The sequence below is a fragment of the Quercus lobata genome, chromosome 6 (assembly GCF_001633185.2).
Source record: "Quercus lobata isolate SW786 chromosome 6, ValleyOak3.0 Primary Assembly, whole genome shotgun sequence".
Taxonomy (NCBI): domain Eukaryota; kingdom Viridiplantae; phylum Streptophyta; class Magnoliopsida; order Fagales; family Fagaceae; genus Quercus; species Quercus lobata.
This window is the reverse complement of record NC_044909.1, coordinates 53403649-53422635: the sequence shown is the minus strand read 5'-3', so window position 1 is coordinate 53422635 and position 18987 is coordinate 53403649. Positions and strand designations below refer to the sequence as shown.

General features: G+C 45.7%; 3 protein-coding genes across 4 annotated transcripts; all 3 read right to left on the bottom strand.

The window, feature by feature from the left end:
* Positions 1-7191: 7191 nt before the first annotated feature.
* On the bottom strand, positions 7192-9498 carry LOC115950498. Its single transcript, XM_031067691.1, has 3 exons — positions 9373-9498; positions 8574-8895; positions 7192-8459 (listed from the first exon to the last, which is right to left on the bottom strand). Exons 1-3 carry the CDS (start codon positions 9496-9498, stop codon positions 7192-7194), a joined length of 1716 nt encoding a protein of 571 aa, XP_030923551.1.
* Positions 9499-9543: 45 nt separating this feature from the next.
* On the bottom strand, positions 9544-10500 carry LOC115950497. Its single transcript, XM_031067689.1, has 2 exons — positions 10423-10500; positions 9544-10332 (listed from the first exon to the last, which is right to left on the bottom strand). Exons 1-2 carry the CDS (start codon positions 10498-10500, stop codon positions 9544-9546), a joined length of 867 nt encoding a protein of 288 aa, XP_030923549.1.
* Positions 10501-13843: 3343 nt separating this feature from the next.
* On the bottom strand, positions 13844-18987 carry LOC115994204 (eukaryotic translation initiation factor 3 subunit D-like). 2 transcript variants are annotated; one of them, XM_031118260.1, is made up of 2 exons: positions 17157-18986; positions 13844-14245 (listed from the first exon to the last, which is right to left on the bottom strand). In XM_031118260.1, the coding sequence occupies exon 1, from the start codon at positions 18864-18866 to the stop codon at positions 17160-17162; it is 1707 nt and encodes a 568-aa protein (XP_030974120.1). In that variant the 5' UTR covers positions 18867-18986; the 3' UTR covers positions 13844-14245; positions 17157-17159. The 2 variants fall into 2 exon arrangements, with proteins under 2 accessions (XP_030974120.1, XP_030974121.1); XM_031118261.1 differs by lacking the exon at positions 13844-14245 and adding an exon at positions 15661-15975 and having other exon boundaries at positions 17157-18987.

Below are 18987 nucleotides of genomic sequence, written 5' to 3'. Positions count from 1 at the left end.
ATTAGGGGTGTGCAGAAAACCCACTGACCCGCCAAACCTGATCTGACCCAACCCGACCCGCCGGGTTAGGTCGGTTTTTAAGACTTGGTGGGTTGGGTTGGGTTACAAAAAAAAAATTTATAGCAGGTCGGGTTGGGTTTGGGTCATAAAATTACAAACCCGCCAAACCCGACCCGACCCACCAATATTTAATATTGTGCACGCCGGAAATGAGACTGTTGGGCTTAACCTCAGAGTAATATCCCCTCTCCCTTCCTAAATGACTGTTTTTTCTCCCTTTTTTCTGAACCCCTATTTCTTTCCCAACTTCTCCTATTTATAGCTTTGAGTTAGTGGGGAGATCATGATTACTGCCATTGTTAGTGCAATTGAAGGTCCAATATTATCCGTTGTAAGTGGATGTTTAGGTGAGAGTGGAACGTGGCGATTATGGCTTTGGAACTTGGTTCCAACTCAGGTTAATATGCTCGGTAGTGATATTTCCTGAACTGCCGAGCATCCTATGGTACGTCCGGACAAGGTTTCATTGATTGTTCGAGAAATTTATGTCGAGCATAGGTTAAGGGTTGAGGCTCAAAACTCGTAGTTCGTGAACGTAGTTTCAAGCAGAATTTAAAGTGATGGGGCCGTGCCATTGGGTCTTGGGACCTCGGTGCCGTACAAATATATATTTAAAATATATTTTGTAAAGGCGGAGTTTGAGGCCCAGGCCCAGCAAGCGGGCGATTCTGATCCAAAAGACCCTCAACAATGAATTTGTAGAGAGTGGGTTGTAAAACTAGGTCTTGACAGAGAAGACGTAATTGTTAGTAAGTCATGCACCCATTTGAACGTGGGAACGTTTCATTAAGTTTCCTGGGATAACAGTTCATGGACTGTATCTTATGCTTTGTTTACAGAACTTCTCTCCCTCTCTCTCTCTCTTTTCTTCCCTTTTTTCCCCGTCCCTCTTTGTCATGGGGATTTTCTTCTCTTATATAGCGTCCTTCGATTGGTTATGGCCCTACACTTGTTAATCATCTGGGCCTCTACTTGAGTGCCTGTCCCATAGGACATCCTCCTTCTTTTCTGTGAGTTGCACTGGCCAAGATAATACTGTTCTCCTGTCCCTTCTACATTAATGCGGCTGGAAAAGTAGCTCCCTTGCATTTAATGTGGCAGTTGTGGTTGCCCCCTGAACGTCTAGCATTCCCCTTTGATTTGGGACGATTTCTCACCATGTAAAGGGTGTGAATTGGACTCCCATTTGGTGCGTCCGAGGAGACACTCCTCCTTGGACCCCCTTTAAACAAGCCCGGCCTAACAGGATTGGGCTGGGAGTCCTCTGGCCGTGTCTTCACTTCCTGATATGGCTGGGCTCCGCACGGGTACCAAGGCCCACTGTTGACTGATGATTTTTACCCCCACAATAGCCCCTCAAAATTCCGGCTATTTCTTCTTGGTCCGAGGAGGAAAGGCGGGATTTTGATGCCTACTGGACAGTTCGCTATGGATTCCTACTTCGCACGTGCGAGGGTGTCCCTTCACGTGCCTTATTAATGCTGGAGGCATTTAATGACCCGGGGGGAATTAATTGCAGCCTTTGGAGCTTTACGCTCTTTCAATCCAACGGTTAGAGACCAGATCAACGGTGGACAACGTTTCATTTGCTCTAGGCGGGAGTGTGCCTGTCCAACTCCCTCTGAATATATAAGGTTTTGAAGGCGTCCATTCCTCACTTTTTGAAGAATACTCCAGTACTCAGAACGTCTCAGTGCCTTCTCCTTCAGCACGCTCTTTCCTTCGCCGTCATTCTCTTGAAGATTCCGTCGAGTTTCTTACCCGTAAGTGCGTGCTCCTTCTTCGTTACTCTTCTTTAGACAAACTGCCTTCACGTTGTCTAGGATTAGAGGGGATGGGTAGGCTTGAAAAACTGGTAGATTCTCCGGCCGGTATGGCGGGCTTCAGGGCGAAGTATCGTATTCCACCGGAGGTAGGTTTAGAGTATTGCCACCAGGAGGAAATTTTGTTCAAGAGGAGAACCGGGGAAGTCGCGATTCCAATGATAGCCTTCGTGGAAGGAGGAATGACAATTCCAATGGGGAGAATAACTAGGGACTACCTACGTGGTCATAGATTGGCCCCTCACCAGTGCACCGCGAACTTGTTCCGGATCTTGGGGTGCACAGAAGTCTTAAACGACCAGATGAACCTCAGCCTTTCATGGCACGACGTGGTTCATCTCTATGAATGCCATAAGCTCGGCGACTCATACTACTTAAAGTCCAGGACCGACGAAGTGAGGTTGATATCCTGCCTTCCCAAGTCCAGCAAAGGCTTAAAGGACGACCATTTGATCGTCTCCGGACCATGGCACGACGGCATTCACTGTCCGACTAAGGCAGGAACGCCAGGTGGGGTGCCATAGAACTAGATTCCGTGGGGAGGACCTTAGTTTTGAGCTCTCACCCCCCTTTTCCTTTTTTTTTTTTTTTTTTTGAATTATTGGTTTGGTTGCCTACCTCCTCGGACTAACGTAATCCTTCTAACGGCCTTTGCAGACAAGGAGCGAACATCCCCTCGGCTAAGCTTAGTCAACGTCCCGGCTCTAAATTACCTCCTGAGATCCGAGATTTTCGTAAGCGAGGAAGGACAACTACGGTCGGCTCCTTTGATTTTGGACTACGTTCCCCTCACTCGATCCTTGGTAGATGCTGGTCAAGCTATAAGGGCTGGCAGTCCAAGATTGGCACGTATTGACGTATCCATATCAGGGTTTCTTGCTTCAATAGACTTACCTCCCGTTCAGCTGCCTGCCCAACGCGCCTTTCCCGCAGTGATTATCCCAGAGGAGGAGGCTGGTTCTTCGTGTTCATCCTTAGAAGAACAAATAGACCAGTTTCGATTTACCGAGGAGGGAGAGGTGTCGGCCAGGGTAGTAGAACTCTCGGACTCCGACAAAGATTTAGACCGTGCCTCAGCAGCTGCTGACCCTGGTTTAGCCGTCGCACAAGTCGACACCAGCGAAGAGACTGAGGAAGCAGGAATGGACTTGAAACCAAGGGCTGGCCTTAGGAGTCTTCTATCCAACAGGAGCAAAGGGCAATCCTCTAAGGATGTCCAGAAGGAGCAAACTGCCCCTAAGGCTCCTACTCCTCCGCTTCCACCTACGTCGGATACGGCGCTACAGCATATGGCCAATTTAAGGCGAAAAAGGCCTGTAGAAGAGCCGACGGAGGGAGAGATTGGTCGTGAAAAGACCCGGCCTCAGAAGAAAGGCAAGGAGACGAAAGAGCCCCGAGAGAAGAGGACTAGGTCCGTCGATAGCCGAGATGACGCGGCCATTCGGAGCGAACAACGAACATGGTCGCCACGGATCGAATTAGACGGCGCTCCGATCCTCTGGGACGCGACCTTGTGGGAATCCCAACGGGGGCAGGCATCCTTTCTGGCTGAGGCCCTGCAGCAGCCCCTGCTCTTGCCTCGTGACATGGAGGGTCTCAGAAAGACTCGGCAGCCAGACCTTTTCATGTCACTGAAGAGGGACATGGCCATGGTAAGTGGAATCTTCTATCTCGTTCTCATATTATGTACCCTCTTATCATCAGGTTCTAATAGGGTTTTTATTTCCTTCTCGGCTCAGGTCACCCAACAAATTTTTGTCGCTGAGGAATGGGCCAAGCAGGCCCGTGAGGACTTGCACAGGGAGGCTCAATCCCGTTCTGCTGCCGAGAAGACCGCTGGCAATCTGAAACAGGATTTTGATCGCCTGAATAATGAAATGAATGAGGTGAAGAAGGCTCATGCGAGAGCGGAAGCCGGCCTTAAGAATGCCACAAAGCAGGCTGACGATATGCGCATACAGCTCCGCCAATCTGAGGAGAAACTCACGGCGGAGCAGCAGGTGGTTTCAACGCTCAAAGTTGAGCTTGCAAGAACCAAGGAGGAGGCCCGCTTGGCCAGGGAGGCTGCCGAGAAGGCTGTGGCTACCTCATATGATCGTGGAGTCCATGATACTGAGGTCAGGCTGGCCGAGGAAGTGGCCGCCGTTTGCAGGGAATACATCACCACGTCCTGGGGTGTAGCCCTGGATCGCGCAGCTGTCCCGGCAGACTCCGATCTCAGGAAGGATGAGAACATCTTTTTCCCAGAGGACATTCGTGAGGTTCCTAACGAAGTTGCCCCCACAGAGCCTCCTCCAGCGGACTCCTCCATTCCCGAGGCTGAGGGTGCGATGCAGGCCGCGCAGGGCAAGTTACCCGAGGACAGCCTTTGTATTAGCAAGATCGTTGCACAGGCCAAAGAGGTTGCCTCAGGGACCCAAGCAGCAGACGATCAGCCCGCTCCTGCTCAGGGCTCTTAGGAAAGTAGTGTAGCATTTTATTTGTCTTATCTTTTGTATTTCGTTTTGTTTTGCCTTGTTAGTGTTTGTAAACAGAACTGCTTTTGGATTTTAATGATAAAGGTTATTTCCCTTCAAATATCATTGTTTTCTTCACTTTCGTTTTCATCACGAATGGATGTTTATTTCGTCACTAACTGTTGAGAAACAAGCGTAAGCGAATGAATACGTGAAACGAATGATAGCTAATAATTAGGCGAGATGGTTGTGAACCTAATTTTTCCCAAGTCCTCGGTCCGAAGAGCTAAGCCGGACTTGGGTTCTGTTTGACACTTAGTGAAAATCGTAACGCGGTTAATTTCCCCCAAGTCTGTGATCGAGAGGCCATGCAGGACTTGGGTTCTGTTTAACACTTAGTGAAAATCGTATCGCGGTTAATTTCCCCCAAGTCTGTGGCCAAGGGGCCATGCAGGGCTTGGGTTCTATTTAACACTTAGTGAAAATCGTATCGCGGTTAATTTCCCCCAAGTCTGTGGCCGAGGGGCCATGCAGGACTTGGGTTCTGTTTAACGCTTAGTGAAAATCGTATCGCGGTTAATTTCCCCCAATCTGTGACCGAGGGGCTATGCAGGACTTGGGTTCTGTTTAACGCTTAGTGAAAATCGTATCGCGGTTAATTTCCCCCAAGTCTGTGGCCGATAGGCCATGCAGGACTTGGGTTCTGTTTAACACTTAGTGAAAATCGTATCGCGGTTAATTTCCCCCAAGTCTGTGGCCGAGGGGCCATGCAGGGCTTGGGTTCTGTTTAACACTTAGTGAAAATCGTATCGCGGTTAATTTCCCCCAAGTCTGTGGCCGAAGGGCCATGCAGGACTTGGGTTCTGTTTAACGCTTAGTGAAAATCGTATCGCGGTTAATTTCCCCCAAGTCTGTGGCCGAGGGACCATGCAGGACTTGGGTTTTGTTTAACGCTTAGTGAAAATCGTATCGCGGTTAATTTCCCTCAAGTCTGTGGCCGAGGGGCCATGCAGGACTTGGATTCTGTTTAACGCTTAGTGAAAATCGTATCGCGGTTAATTTCCCCCAAGTCTGTGGCCGAGGAGCCATGCAGGACTTGGGTTCTGTTTAACGCTTAGTGAAAATCGTATCGCGATTAATTTCCCCCAAGTCTGTGGCCGAGGAGCCATGCAGTACTTGGGTTCTGTTTAACGCTTAGTGAAAATCGTATCACGGTTAATTTCCCCCAAGTCTGTGGCCGAGGGGCCATGCAGGACTTGGGTTCTGTTTAACGCTTAGTGAAAATCGTATCGCGGTTAATTTCCCCCAAGTCTGTGGTCGAGGGGCCATGCAGGACTTGGGTTCTGTTTAACGCTTAGAGAGAATCGTATCGCGGTTAATTTCCTCCAAGTCTGTGGCCGAGGAGCCATGCAGTAGTTGGGTTCTGTTTAACGCATAGTGAAAATCGTATCGCGATTAATTTCCCCTAAGTCTGTGGCCGAGGAGCCATGCAGGACTTGGGTTCTGTTTAACGCTTAGATCGAGTAACTGCACAGTTATACGGCAACAAAGATTATATCTTTCATTAATAATAGTACCTTTTCAGGTTGTTTACATTCCAAGGGCGTGGCACTATACGTTCATCCAAGTCTTCCAAAAAGTAGGCTCCTATGCCGGCTACGGAAGTGATACAGTACGGTCCCTCCCAGTTTGGTCCGAGCTTTCCTCATGCGGGGTTCCTCGCAGTGCCCAAGATCCTCAGTACTAGATCCCCAGGCACCAATGGTCTGGACTTCACCTTGGCATCGTAACCTTGCTTGAGCTTCTGCTGATAGTTGGCTAGGTGGACCATCGTGCCTTCCCTTCTTTCGTCGATGAGGTCCAAGCTCTTTTCCAGAAGTTTGTCATTGGTAGCGGGGCAGAAAGTGGTAGTCCTCTGGGTTGGGAAGTTCACCTCCAGTGGGATGACAGCCTCGGCCCCATAGGTCATTGAAAAAGGGGTTTCCCCTGTGGACCAACGAGGTGTGGTACGGTATGTCCACAAGACATGGGCTAGCTCTTCGACCCATCTTCCTTTCGCGTCATCTAGTCTCTTTTTCAGTCCGCTCATTATGGTTTTATTGACGGCTTCTACTTGTCCATTACTTTGGGGGTCAGCTGGCGTGGAGTACCGGTTAACAATCCCTACCTCACTGCAATACCTTCTGAAGGTTTTGCTGTCAAACTGGAGCCCGTTGTCCGACACCAGGGTGTGTGGGGTGCCGAACCTGGTGACAATATTTTTCCAAAGAAACTTTTTGACATCAACGTCCCTAATGTTTGCAAGCGTCTCAGCCTCTACCCATTTGGTGAAGTAATCGGTGCCGACGAAAAGAAATTTTCTATTCCCTGTTGCCTTGGGGAATAGAAATTTTCAGTCCGCTCATTATGGTTTTATTGACGGCTTCTACTTGTCCATTACTTTGAGGGTCAGCTGGCGTGGAGTACCGGTTAACAATCCCTACCTCACTGCAATACCTTCTGAAGGTTTTGCTGTCAAACTGGAGCCCGTTGTCCGACACCAGGGTGTGTGGGGTGCCGAACCTGGTGACAATATTTTTCCAAAGAAACTTTTTGACATCAACGTCCCTAATGTTTGCAAGCGTCTCAGCCTCTACCCATTTGGTGAAGTAATCGGTGCCGACGAAAAGAAATTTTCTATTCCCTGTTGCCTTGGGGAAGGGACCAAGTATATCTAGGCCCCATTGCGCAAATGGCCAAGGACTGGACAATGAGTTCAGCTCTCCACCAGGCTGGTGTATGTTCGGAGTGAATCTCTGGCATTGGTCACACTTCTTCACATACTCCAAGGCTTCTTTATGCATGCTCAGCCACTAATAACCCAGCGTTAAGGCTCTGTGAGACAAAGACCTACCCCCCGTGTGACTTCCGCAAATTCCTTCGTGTAACTCTTCCAGGGTGAGTTCAGTAGCCTCTGGGTGCACACACAGCAAATACGGCCCCGAGAACAAGCGTCGGTAAAGCTTGGAGTCCTCCGACAACCAGAATCGGGTAGCTTTTCTCCTGATTTTGTCAGCCTCAACCTTGTCATCCGGTAAGGTGTCGTGCTTCAAGTACAACACTATAGGGTCCATCCAGCTCGGTCCAGCCCTGAGGTTATGTACTCCAATCCCATTGGCTTTCTCTGTTAAAGGACGAATGAGCTCTTCTACCAAAATGACTCGAGGAAGGGGCTTAGCCGAGGAGGTAGCCAACATCGCGAGAGAATCGGCGTGGGTGTTCCCATTTCTGGGTACGTGCGTCAAGCGGAAGTGATGAAAATGGGTCTGCAAGTACTTAAGCCGAACCAGATACTCTTTCATTCTCTCGTCCTTTGCCTCCATGTCTCCATTTACCTGTCCCACAATGAGTCTCGAATCCGAGAATATGTCCACGGCTTTCCCCCCCATTTTCCGAATCATCCGCATTCCTTCCAATAGCACCTCATATTCGGCCTCGTTGTTCGTGGATGAAAATCCGAGTCTCAATGACTTCTCTATGGTTATCCCTTCAGGTGAGTGCAAAACAAGCCCTAACCCTGAGCCCCTTTGATTCGCTGCGCCATCAATGTATGCTTTCCACCAAGCGTGTCCATGCGGAGAAACTGTGCTGATCACCCTTTCATCAGCCCCTAGTAATACCGATATTTCCTTTCCTTCTAGTATGGGCTCCGCAAATTCTGCCACTAGGTCGGCGAGGACCTGGCCTTTTACAGCGGTGCGAGGCATGTATCTAATGTCAAAGGCGCCCAAAATTGTTCCCCATTTCGCAATTCTGCTTGTGTAATCGGCGCTGCGCAGGATGGACTTTAAGGGGAGTTGAGTTAACACTACAACAGTGTGTGCTTGAAAGTAGTAAGGAAGCTTTCGTATGGCCTGTACGATGGCCAAGATAGCCTTTTCGAGGGGAAGGTAACGGGTTTCTGCATCCTGCAGTGATTTGCTAACGTAGTAGACCGGTCGCTGTGTGCCGTTGTCCTCTCGGATTAGCACCAAGCTTACTGCATGTGGGGCTACTGCGATGTAGGCATACAAAACTTCGTCGGCATCGGGACTGGACATGATCGGTGGTTGGGCGAGGTATTCCTTTAGCTGTTGGAAAGCTATAGCGCACTCCTCATTCCACTCAAATCATTTCCACTTGTGTAATAGGAGAAAAAATGGCCTGCATCTATCTGCTGAGCGCGAGATGAAATGGTTTAAAGCAGCTATCATACCAGTAAGCTTCTGGACCTCTTTAGGATTCTGAGGAGGCTGCAAGCTATGGATGACTCTTATTTGGTCAGGGTTAACCTCAATGCCTCTGTGAGTCATCATATAACCTAAGAATTTTCCTAATCCCACTCCAAATGAACATTTGGTTGCGTTCAGCCGCAGTTTATACTTTCTCAGTATTTGAAAAACGTTGCCGAGGTCTTCAATATGGTCGGGAACCAACTTACTTTTAACCACCATGTCGTCTATGTACACTTCAACGCTTTTACCCATCTGCTGTTCAAACATCCTGGTCATCATCCTCTGATAGGTTGACCCGGCATTCTTCAGGCCAAAAGGCATCACCTTATAATGATAATTCCCAACTGGGGTGACAAAAGCAGTCTTCTCCTGGTCTTCGGCTGCCAATGGTATCTGGTGGTAGCCCTGAAAAGCGTCTAGAAAACTCATTCTAGGATGTCCGACAGTTGAATCTACCAACCGGTCTATCCGGGGCATAGGGAAAGGGTCCTTTGGGCACGCCTTGTTTAGGTCTGTGAAGTCTACGCAGACCCGCCATTTCCCACTCTTCTTCCTTACCACTACTGTGTTGGCTAACCACTTGGGATAGAAGACCTCTTTGATAGCCCCTGCCTTCTTTAATCTTACGACCTCTTCCCTCACGGCGTCGGTATGCTCTTTCGACGGTCGTCGAGGAGCCTGCCTCTTAGGTGTTATAGTCGGATTCACATTAAGGCGGTGGCAGATGAAATCTGGATCGACCCCGGGGGCCTCATAGGGGTCCTAAGCAAACACATCTACATTCTGTCGGAGGAAAGCAGTCAGTGCTGACTTCTCCTGGGGTGGTAGTTCCGAACCAATTTGAAAAAACCTCTCAGGGTCAAATCCGACAAGTACTTTCTCCAACTCCTCACAGTTCACCTCCATGGTCGGTCTTCCACTGCCGGCAGTTGGGACCGTAGTCATTAATTGCTATAAGCCGTTCTCGGTAGAAGTGGAAGGTTCGCTATTCGGCCGTCGTGAGATTGCCAACACCATGCATTGCCTAGCCATTCCCTGGTTCCCTATTATCTCTTTGATTTGACCACTTGACGGATATTTCACTTTTTGGTTCAAGGTTGACGACACAGCCCCTAGTGCATGAAGCCATGGCCGGGCCACGATAGCTGTGTAAGGGGAGTATGCATCTACGACAATGAAGTTCACTTCTACCACATCTGAGTCTGTTTGCACTGGTAACCTAATCATGCCTCTCGGGATGACGATCTTTCCTTCAAAGCTAACCAGGGGGGAATCGTATGGCGACAGGTCTTCCTGCTTCAAGTTCAGCCCCCTATACAAGTCCGGGTACATTACCTCCACGGCGCTGCCTTGATCGACTAATACCCTTTTCACGTCATAACCTCCTATTCTGAGCGTCACAACTAGGGCATCTTCATGGGGTTGAATAGTTCCTCGCTTATCCTCTTCCGTAAACCCGATTAATGGCGTGGCACTCACTGTGGCTCTCTTGGATTCCCTTTCGTCTGGTTCCGTCGGGAATCTGCCCACTGACATTACTCTAAACGGGCCGAAATCGGTTCTCCCAGGTGCGGCAAGAATGACATTTATCGTGCCTAGGGGTGGCCTCAATGCGTCTTGTCTGGTTTCGACATTTGACTGTTCGGGGCGGTGTAATAGATGCCTCAACTTTCCTTCTCGGACGAGTCGATCCAAATAGTTTTTCAGATTCCTGCAATCGTCGTTGGTGTGACCGGGCTCCTGATGGTACGCGCAGTATAGATTCTAATTACGTTTTGAGGAGTCGCCTGCCATCTTGTTCGGCCACTGAAAGAAAGGCTCGCACTTCACCTTCTCCAGGATCTTGTGCAATGGTTCTCGGAACACAGAGTGGACTACCTGAGCCCCAGTAGGTCCGGACTGTTCCATGTAATCCCTTCTCGGCCTGTTACCACTGCCAAAGTGGTCCGACCTGAAGTCCCTCCTCTCCTGAGGGACAACCTTCGCTTTACCCTTCCCAATCTGCTAGTCCTCCTCGACCCTTTTGTATTTGTCTATCTTGTCCATGAGTTGTCGCACACTGGTGACTGGCTTCCCAGTGAGGGACTTTCTTAAGCCATGCTTTGTCGGCAGGCCCCTTTTGAATGTACTAATGGCGACGTCATCGTAGTTTCCTTCTATCTCGTTGTACATTTCCCAATATCTGTCCGAGTAGGCCTTCAGCGTTTCTCCTTCCCGCATGGACAAGGATAAGAGGGAGTCGAGGGGCCGAGGGACTCTAGTGCTGGTGATGAAGCGGGAACCAAAGGCCTGCGTTAGCTGTTTAAAGGAATCTATGGAATTCAACGGAAGGGCATCAAACCATCTCATTGCCAGGGGTCCCAAGCTAGATGGAAACACCTTACACATTAACGCCTCGTCCCTGGAGTGAACGACCATCCTCTGGTTGAATTGGCTTACATGCTCCACTGGGTCAGTTCGACCATTGTATATGGCAAACGTCGGCTGATTGAACCGCCAGGGAAGCACTGCCCTCTCTATTCTACATGTGAATGGCGACTGGGAGATGCGATCCAAGGCCTTGCTCATGGTGTCATTGGCCAGGCCTTGGTAAGACGGGCTTTTGTGGCCGCGTTTGCAAGGCCGTTCTTCCTCATAGGAAAAAGTCTCGCTCGGAGGGGTTCTTGACCTTCGTCTGTATTCTCCATCCTCACCACTGCTAGTGTTCGAGCCGGGTGAAGGACGTTTTCGCTGTGCTCGGCGCAGCTTTTTCTTCAAATCATCAACCTTTTGTTGTAGAGCCTTTCGATCGTTTTGCTTATGGGATGCATGATCCTTCCCTTTTGAGCGGCTTCTACTCGTGTGAGAGGTGTTCACGCTGCCCTCTCGTTGATTGTCTTGGTCCCTCGCTCGCTCGAGATTTAGAAAGTTGTCCTGTTGTTGAGATTCTGCACGTCCGGTTTGGCGCGGACCTGATCCTTCCATCCCTTATTGTTTCACTTGTCGAGACACAAGTTCTTCCCACAGACGGCGCCAATTGTAAGGGCGGAGTTTGAGGCCCAGGCCCAGCAAGCAGGCGATTCTGGTCCAAAAGACCCTCAACAATGAATTTGTAGAGAATGGGTCGTAGAACTAGGTCTTGACAGAGTAGACGTAATTGTTAGTAAGCCATGCAACCATTTGAACGTGGGAACGTTTCATTAAGTTTCCCCGTCCCCCTTTGTCATGGAGATTTTCTTCTCTTATATAGTGTCCTTCGATTGGTTATGGCCCTACACTTGTTAATCATCTGGGCCTCTACTTGAGTGCCTGTCCCATAGGACATCCTCCTTCTTTTCTGTGAGTTGCACTGGTCAAGATAATACTGTTCTCCTGTCCCTTCTACATTAATGCGGTTGGAAAAGTAGCTTTTTTTTTTTTTTTTGAGAAACCAAAAAGGGTGGCTCACGTGTGATATCACAGCCGACCACACCCCACAGATACATCGCCTGTGAGTACCACCAGCACATAATGGTGCCCGCGACTTGGACTCCACCCATGCACTTTGTTTTTTTTTAGAAACCAAAGTCCAAACCCCACACCTATGGGGTATGAGGACTCGAACCCGTGCCTGGCACAGCCATCAAGAAGGGGGCAACCACTAAGCCACACTAGCTGGTGGTGCTGGAAAAGTAGCTCCCTTGCATTTAATGCGGCAGTTGTGGTTGCCCCCTGAACGTCTAGCATTCCCCTTTGATTTGGGACGATTTCTCACCATGTAAAGGGTGTGAATTGGACTCCCATTTGGTGCATCCGAGGAGACACTCCTCCTCGGACCCCCTTTAAACAAGCCTGGCCCAACAGGATTGGGCTGGGAGTCCTCTGGCCGTGTCTTCACTTCCTGATATGGCTGGGCTCCGCATGGGTACCAAGGCCCACTGTTGACTGATGATTTTTACCCCCACATATTTTATCTTTAATAATTTTTTAAAAATCAATTGTAGAGAACTTTTATATATATATATATATTTTAAATATATATTATATATTTAATAATTTAAAAAAAAAACCAGCTGTAGAGCAACATTTCCTCAGTTCCTCCTACTAATACTAATTTAATATATATATATATATATAATATATTATATAATTAATAAATTTTTTTAAATAACTAGTTCTTCCTATCCTATATAAAAGCCAATTAGTTCACACAAATCTTAATAAATTACTATTGTTGTTTAGTCATTAATGTTATTTGCCTTTAAGGAGTTACATTGATACTAATCTTTAGGTTTTTTTAATATATTAATATTTATATTTTTTTCTACTCAATTTAATAATAATAATAAAAAAATTTGTCAAACCCATAGGTTCAACCCGACCCATGTGGGTTGAGTTGGGTTGAATTTTTTTTGACCCACCATGGTAGGTTGGGTCAAAAAATCTCTTTAACCCGACCCATGCACACCCCTACCTAAAATATTATATATAAGTTTTGTCCTATTATTATTATTATTATTATTATTTTGACAGGGCAGTTATTATTATTATTGCTTGCTCAATAAGATAATATCATACCAACGGTTATTTTGCGGGAGGTAGTGCAAATTAAAGCAGTAGAACAAACTGATACAATGTACCACAAAGACTGCACCAAACCCGAATGAACTGCACCTTTCCTTTTCACAATGACTATGCCAAACATTGGCAAGGCAATATGCCAGTTGCTTTTAATCACTTGCATCAGATGTCATTATTATAACGGAAAACATATATATACAACAGCAAAATGACATTATGTTGTTGGTCCTCAACATAATTCTAAGAGGCCCTTGAACAAGAAAGATAGGAGATCCTCAACATTATGTTAGTGTTAGCTAGTTGATTTAGACCAGAAATATATTACTAATGTTTTGTGTTTACGAGGGAACTCTTGTAAGTCTCAATCATTATGAAATTTATAAGTGATTTTTTATTCAAGTAAAATTATATTATTTGAAAATGAAAACAACTTCCAATTATCTTCTCTATGTTTCTAGTAGGAGCATTAAAAAAGAAAAGAGTTTGACTACCGTATCAAATATACAATCAGTGTTTACCCAAAAACTACTCAAACATAACAATACCACCGCGGGAGTGTAGCTTAATGATAGGAGTCATCGAATTGCTTCACTTGATAAGTGGCTTCAGCGATAACCCCAGCAAGGCCCCAGTGGTACACGTGGTATTACTTGTTACCGTCACGTGATGTGAGGTCGATGAGTTCACACTAAAGACCCCCTTTTTCATTCAGCAATGAAAAAAATAAAAAATTATGACAAAGCTCACAAATAGGCAACAAATCCTTCAATGCTTTCATAATCTCTTCCGAGTACTCAATATATTCTCATCCTTAAATTGGGTCCAAAATGCTATTTTCCAAAACTGAACAACACCTCAACCAAAAAGAAAGGATAATATTATCAAATAACATCAAAGGGCTAAAGAGTATAGAATTTCAGGTTATGCACTTCGAACTGCTCAAAAAAAAAAAAAGTTGCTGTATTCTTGCTGCTGACAATTGTAGTGGCCATGATTTTGGAGCTCCCACTCACTATTGTCTGCAACGGTTAAAAACACCCAATGTGCAAGTCACAATCTCTGAAGTCGGCAGGGGAGATAAGGATTAATCCCAAGCATCAATCATTAGATTGCCCTAGTACAAAAAAATAAACCAAGTTTGTAAACAGTAAAAACATTGAAAAAACCAAAGCATATATGAACAAATCAATCTTCACGTTAATAAAAAGCAATTGGTCGGCACTCAGCATCCAGTATTTAATGATGAAGAAGATCAATCTCTAAGTACAACTCCAAGCCATTGAGCTTTGAATCAAAAAATTCAACAACTAAAGCATTGTTTTGTGACAACTTACCAGCCAGAAGTTGGGGAAAAAATTACATAAAGCTTGAGAATGTACATCTACCTATGGCAAATTACCTAACCAGTAGTTCCTCCACATGACTAGGTACCTCAAAAAAGGGCATTCAAGACCAGAGGATAACAGTTGCAAAGCAACTGCCATGACTAGGTACCTCAACAAATTGAAACTAGACGTTTTTGTCTAAATGCCTTCACCTATTTGGCACATAAATTGCATTTCAAAATACTAACACTGACAATTCTACACAAACACAGTGATGTTCAGCTTATAAACTCTCTTTAAAGGGCCTGAGGCATTTACATGAGATGCCCTATGTAAGGTTGCATGCAACTAACACACAGAATATATGGGAAAACTATTGTTAACTAACATCTTATGGAAAGAATGCACTGATACAGATAGTTAGGTCTAAATAAAGAAGATGCTCCTCATTTAGAAGGCACCTAAAGCCTCTAACATCTATCAAGCAGTATTTTACACTCTTCTACTCCTTTTTTCCACTAACCCCATTCTAAAAGTTCTTAGGACTTGACCACAAAAAATAGCTAGTTTATAAATTCTTAAGATAATTTTGAAAATTTTGCCAGAAAATTACCCAAAAAGAAAAGAGAAAATTACTAAAAGCCCTGAGCATGAAACCACCTTTCACTCCCCTAAACCTGGGAGTAGTATTTGTTAAATATTCCAATGCACCAATCTATGAGCTTCCTTGAGCTAAAAAGAAGTACAACAGAAAAAGGAAAAAATACACATATATACATGCACACACACACACACACACACACACACACACAGAGATCACAACATCAAAATGACCACGCAGGAAGGTGAATATAAGCAACTCTGCCAATGCCAATGTCATTGGAGCCCCATAAATTTACTACTCCACAACTGTTTCATTCATTTATTGTACATGGTATAGTACGTATGCATGCATGAGTGCGCAAAACATGAAAATTATACTTTCTGACAAATAAATGTGCATCACAGAGAAAGAAATGGTATGCTGGTCCCCCCCCGCCCCCCCCCCCCCCCCCCCCCCCGGCCGCGGGGGCGAAGTCCTTGTTTGCACTATCTAGATAAATTTAAAATAGAAAAAGAAAAAAAAAAAAAAGAAGAAGTGTTTTTGTGGGTTTAAGAAAAAAACATGTTTCACGCTTGCAAGACATCAATAAAATGCACTGAATGAAGACAAGACACATTCTTTTTATGCCCAGAAAATATTCAATTCATCAGCCAAAATCAGACCTTCCAGGTCACCATTACAATATACAGACACATTAAAATTTTCAGTTCAATTCCGATAAAATGTAGCGACCAACACATCTCCATGGCTTTTCACCAATCAAGATTAACTTATTCTACTTCTAGTTTAATATCTCAAGCCAAATTATGGCTGCAGTAGCTTCATGTGTCCTAGAGACATTCATTGCAAAGTAATGTGTACACAGCACATCATTCCATCAAAAGGAGGTATGAAATGTCTTGTTCACCTCCTTGCCTGCATTGCCATCCATAAAATTCAATTCTACAATTACAGTTGCTCAAAAAAGATTGACTGAATTATAAAAAAATTGAAATGTTAAATACAATTAAATCCTATTTATTTTTTGGAGGGGGTTTAAAACAGAAGATTTTCCTACTCCTTACTTAAATTACAAAAGAAAAATACAGACTTCCACAGAGAATAGAGGAAAGTATTCCCTGGGAGGAGGTGTCAATCTTCCAAAAAAAAAGAGAAACAAGAATATACAAGGATTTTTCGTAATAAATAAGCACAAAGAGCCTTGCAAACTGTCAGAGGCAATCATAGTCCATGAGAGAAATAAAAAATAACCATAGAAGGTTAGAATATAGATATACACATACATACATAAATGGTTAAACAAACACACAGCAGAAGCTCACAACAGTGAGTCAAAAATCCATCACATAACCATTATTCAGTACACATTAAAAAGGGACGTAAGAATCTTATTAGAAACATTACCTTATATCTTTTTTTTTTTTTTTTTTGGAGAAGTACCTATATCTTTTACCATATCACATGCAACTCCATTAATAAAACATAAAATTATTAACTCAACTTGTTAACTTGTAGCATCACAACATAATTTTTTTGATAGGTAATAAGACTTTTTATTGAAGGAAATGAACACTCTAATCTATATCACTTAATCACAACATAAAAATGACCTATATCACTAAATCTTTCTAAATATCACCAGTTTCAACCAACTATAGGATGGTACACAATTCTGCACTAAAAGGATCTATAAAGCAATCGTAGTCCGGCCAAGAAGGCATGCCAGTTAAAAAGGGATGGTATGGTGGTTCATGATTGAGCAATGATCACATTAAATTCAGAGAAATTCAGGCAGTAAATAAAACTTCTACAACAACAGTTTGCCTCATGTCTGATGGCATAATTTGGGACTTCCTAAAAAGTGAAAGATAAATCATGTACGTTTTGAACACACAGCACAATATCATCAAATTACATGACTGGTCAAGAATTTACTAATACTAACACTAGAGGGCATGTAAATTTGTTCTTTACCTAAATATTCTTTCAGGTAAAAATAATAAGTTAATCAAAATTCCAATTCTCATATCCAAGAAAACAAAAGGAAGACAAAATTCTAATTCTCATTTAAGTTATGTAAGATTAAGAACCATTACCCTTCAAGCTTGTGCAACCACCTCCTTCTCCTCCACATCATTTGTAGTGGCATTTGGCTCTGCGCCCTCAGCATCCTCGGTGGGCGGCTGAACCTGCTCATCCTCCGGCAGTGGTTCCTCCACGTAATCATTCTCAAATGCATCCGCAGGCACCTCATAGATCCTAACTTGTGGTTTGGCTGGGTCCTTGACAAGCACATACTTCCCCTCGTTCAACTTCATACACAAGTCCACAATGGACTTCACAATCCCCCACATATTCGAAGTATTCAAATTAATCTGTGAAGCAAACTCCCTTGGCTTGTACCCGACAACTGCCAATATCACATGGTTAAAATGATCACGAGGATGAACCCGAGAGACATACCCCAGTTTCATCATATCAGCGCTAGCTAGCAAAGCCTGAGCCGTCCATTTGGCCATCTTATTGGCATTGTTCTTTAGCTCAGTGGCCAACACAGCACCTCTCTGAGTCTCGAGCTTCTGCCTCCAATCGACACCCGAGTATTTGGAGTCGAATTCGTTGAGTGCATTCAGAGTTAAAAAGGACCTCTGATTGTTAATCTCGACAACACTCTGTACCTCACACCGAGCCACCAAGTACATATCGTTATCGAGCTTCCAGCGCCTATAGCGATATGCCACAGAGGCAACCTCTTCTCCTTCGTTGGCGAAGGGGTTAGGCTCTTCGAATGCGACCTTTTTCCCATCCCTAATGAGAACCTGCTGGGAGAAATTCTGGTTGATGTAAGCAGCCTCGACGCCGAGGGAATAGGAGGAATTGATATCGTCCTTGGCCTCGGGCAAGGGCTCCTGAGAGGTCTCGTGGACAGAAAGCAAATCGAGCTGAGAGCCATCACGCTTATCGAAGAACAACTTGTTCCCGACCCTCTGGACCACAATGTCCCAGGAGTAAACAGACCTGGGGGCACACATGAGGGTAGAGAGGATGGTGTCAGTGGCAAAGACGGTGGCTTTGTCCTCGTTGGCGAGGCGGCGGATGACAGGGTCATCAGTGGTGGTAACCTTGAAGAAATTACGGTTTTTGAAGCGTTCAAGACGGCGCTCGTTCTTGGGAGTGATGCGGTCAAAAGATCGATCGTAGAACTCGAGTGCACCGCAGAGGAGGAGGTCCTCGGGTTCGGGGACGGAGAAGGAGAGCTTGGAGAAGGTGGAGAAGGGGATCTGGTCAAGCATGTTCCATTCGGGTTGGATGTCGACGGAGGATTTCAAAGGCTCTCGGCGCATCATGTTGTTGGCGTTGGAGCGGTTATTATGATAGTGACGGTCGCGGCGAGCGCGTTCTTTCTCGGCCTCACGCTTTTTGGCTTCAACTTCCTCGTCGCGGCGTTGAGGGAGCTGGCGCTGTTGCTGGAACCTCCATTTGGGGCCGAACTTGGGCTTAGGGGGAGGCTTGCCGTCGACGAGACGGAAGGAGGAGTCGTCATCGGCGGCGCCGGAGGAAGGGAAGGAGTCGTCGTTGGAGAAGTCGAAGACGGAATCGGAAGGGTTCTTGGAGCGGTTCTGGTTGGGGTTGTTGTAGTTGGTGCGAGTCCAGTCGGCGATACGGCCAAGCCTATCGGAACGGGAGAAAGGGGCGAAGGGGACGTTGACAGGAAGGTTAAGGTTGAGATTGGAGGAATCAGGAGGGCCCCATCCGTCTGGGTTGAATGGGACTTCTCCAATTTCGAACTCTCCTCCTACCATCATTATTTTGTGATTGTGAGTGAGACTGAGAAATTCGGTGATGGAGTAAGTGATACAGCAACAGGCAGAGCGGCTTTCTTTGAAAAACCCAACACACAAAAAGAGTAAAGTAGAAACCCCAACC

What these genes read in the sequence shown, in the direction of transcription:
- LOC115950498 (XM_031067691.1), bottom strand. Translation starts at nt 9,498, where the DNA reads ATGGAGGTGAACTGTGAGGAGTTGGAGAAAGTACTTGTCGGATTTGAC. An exon ending in CTGCTTTCCTCCGACAGAAT is followed by an intron (nt 8,896 to 9,372) that starts GTAGATGTGTTT and finishes TTTGGCCTGAAG; the next exon opens with AATGCCGGGTCAACCTATCA. An exon ending in AGAGGTCCAGAAGCTTACTG is followed by an intron (nt 8,460 to 8,573) that starts GTATGATAGCTG and finishes AGTGCGCTATAG; the next exon opens with CTTTCCAACAGCTAAAGGAA.
- LOC115950497 (XM_031067689.1), bottom strand. Translation starts at nt 10,500, where the DNA reads ATGGAACAGTCCGGACCTACTGGGGCTCAGGTAGTCCACTCTGTGTTC. An exon ending in TGCACAAGATCCTGGAGAAG is followed by an intron (nt 10,333 to 10,422) that starts GTGAAGTGCGAG and finishes GCGTACCATCAG; the next exon opens with GAGCCCGGTCACACCAACGA.
- LOC115994204 (XM_031118261.1), bottom strand. Translation starts at nt 18,866, where the DNA reads ATGATGGTAGGAGGAGAGTTCGAAATTGGAGAAGTCCCATTCAACCCA.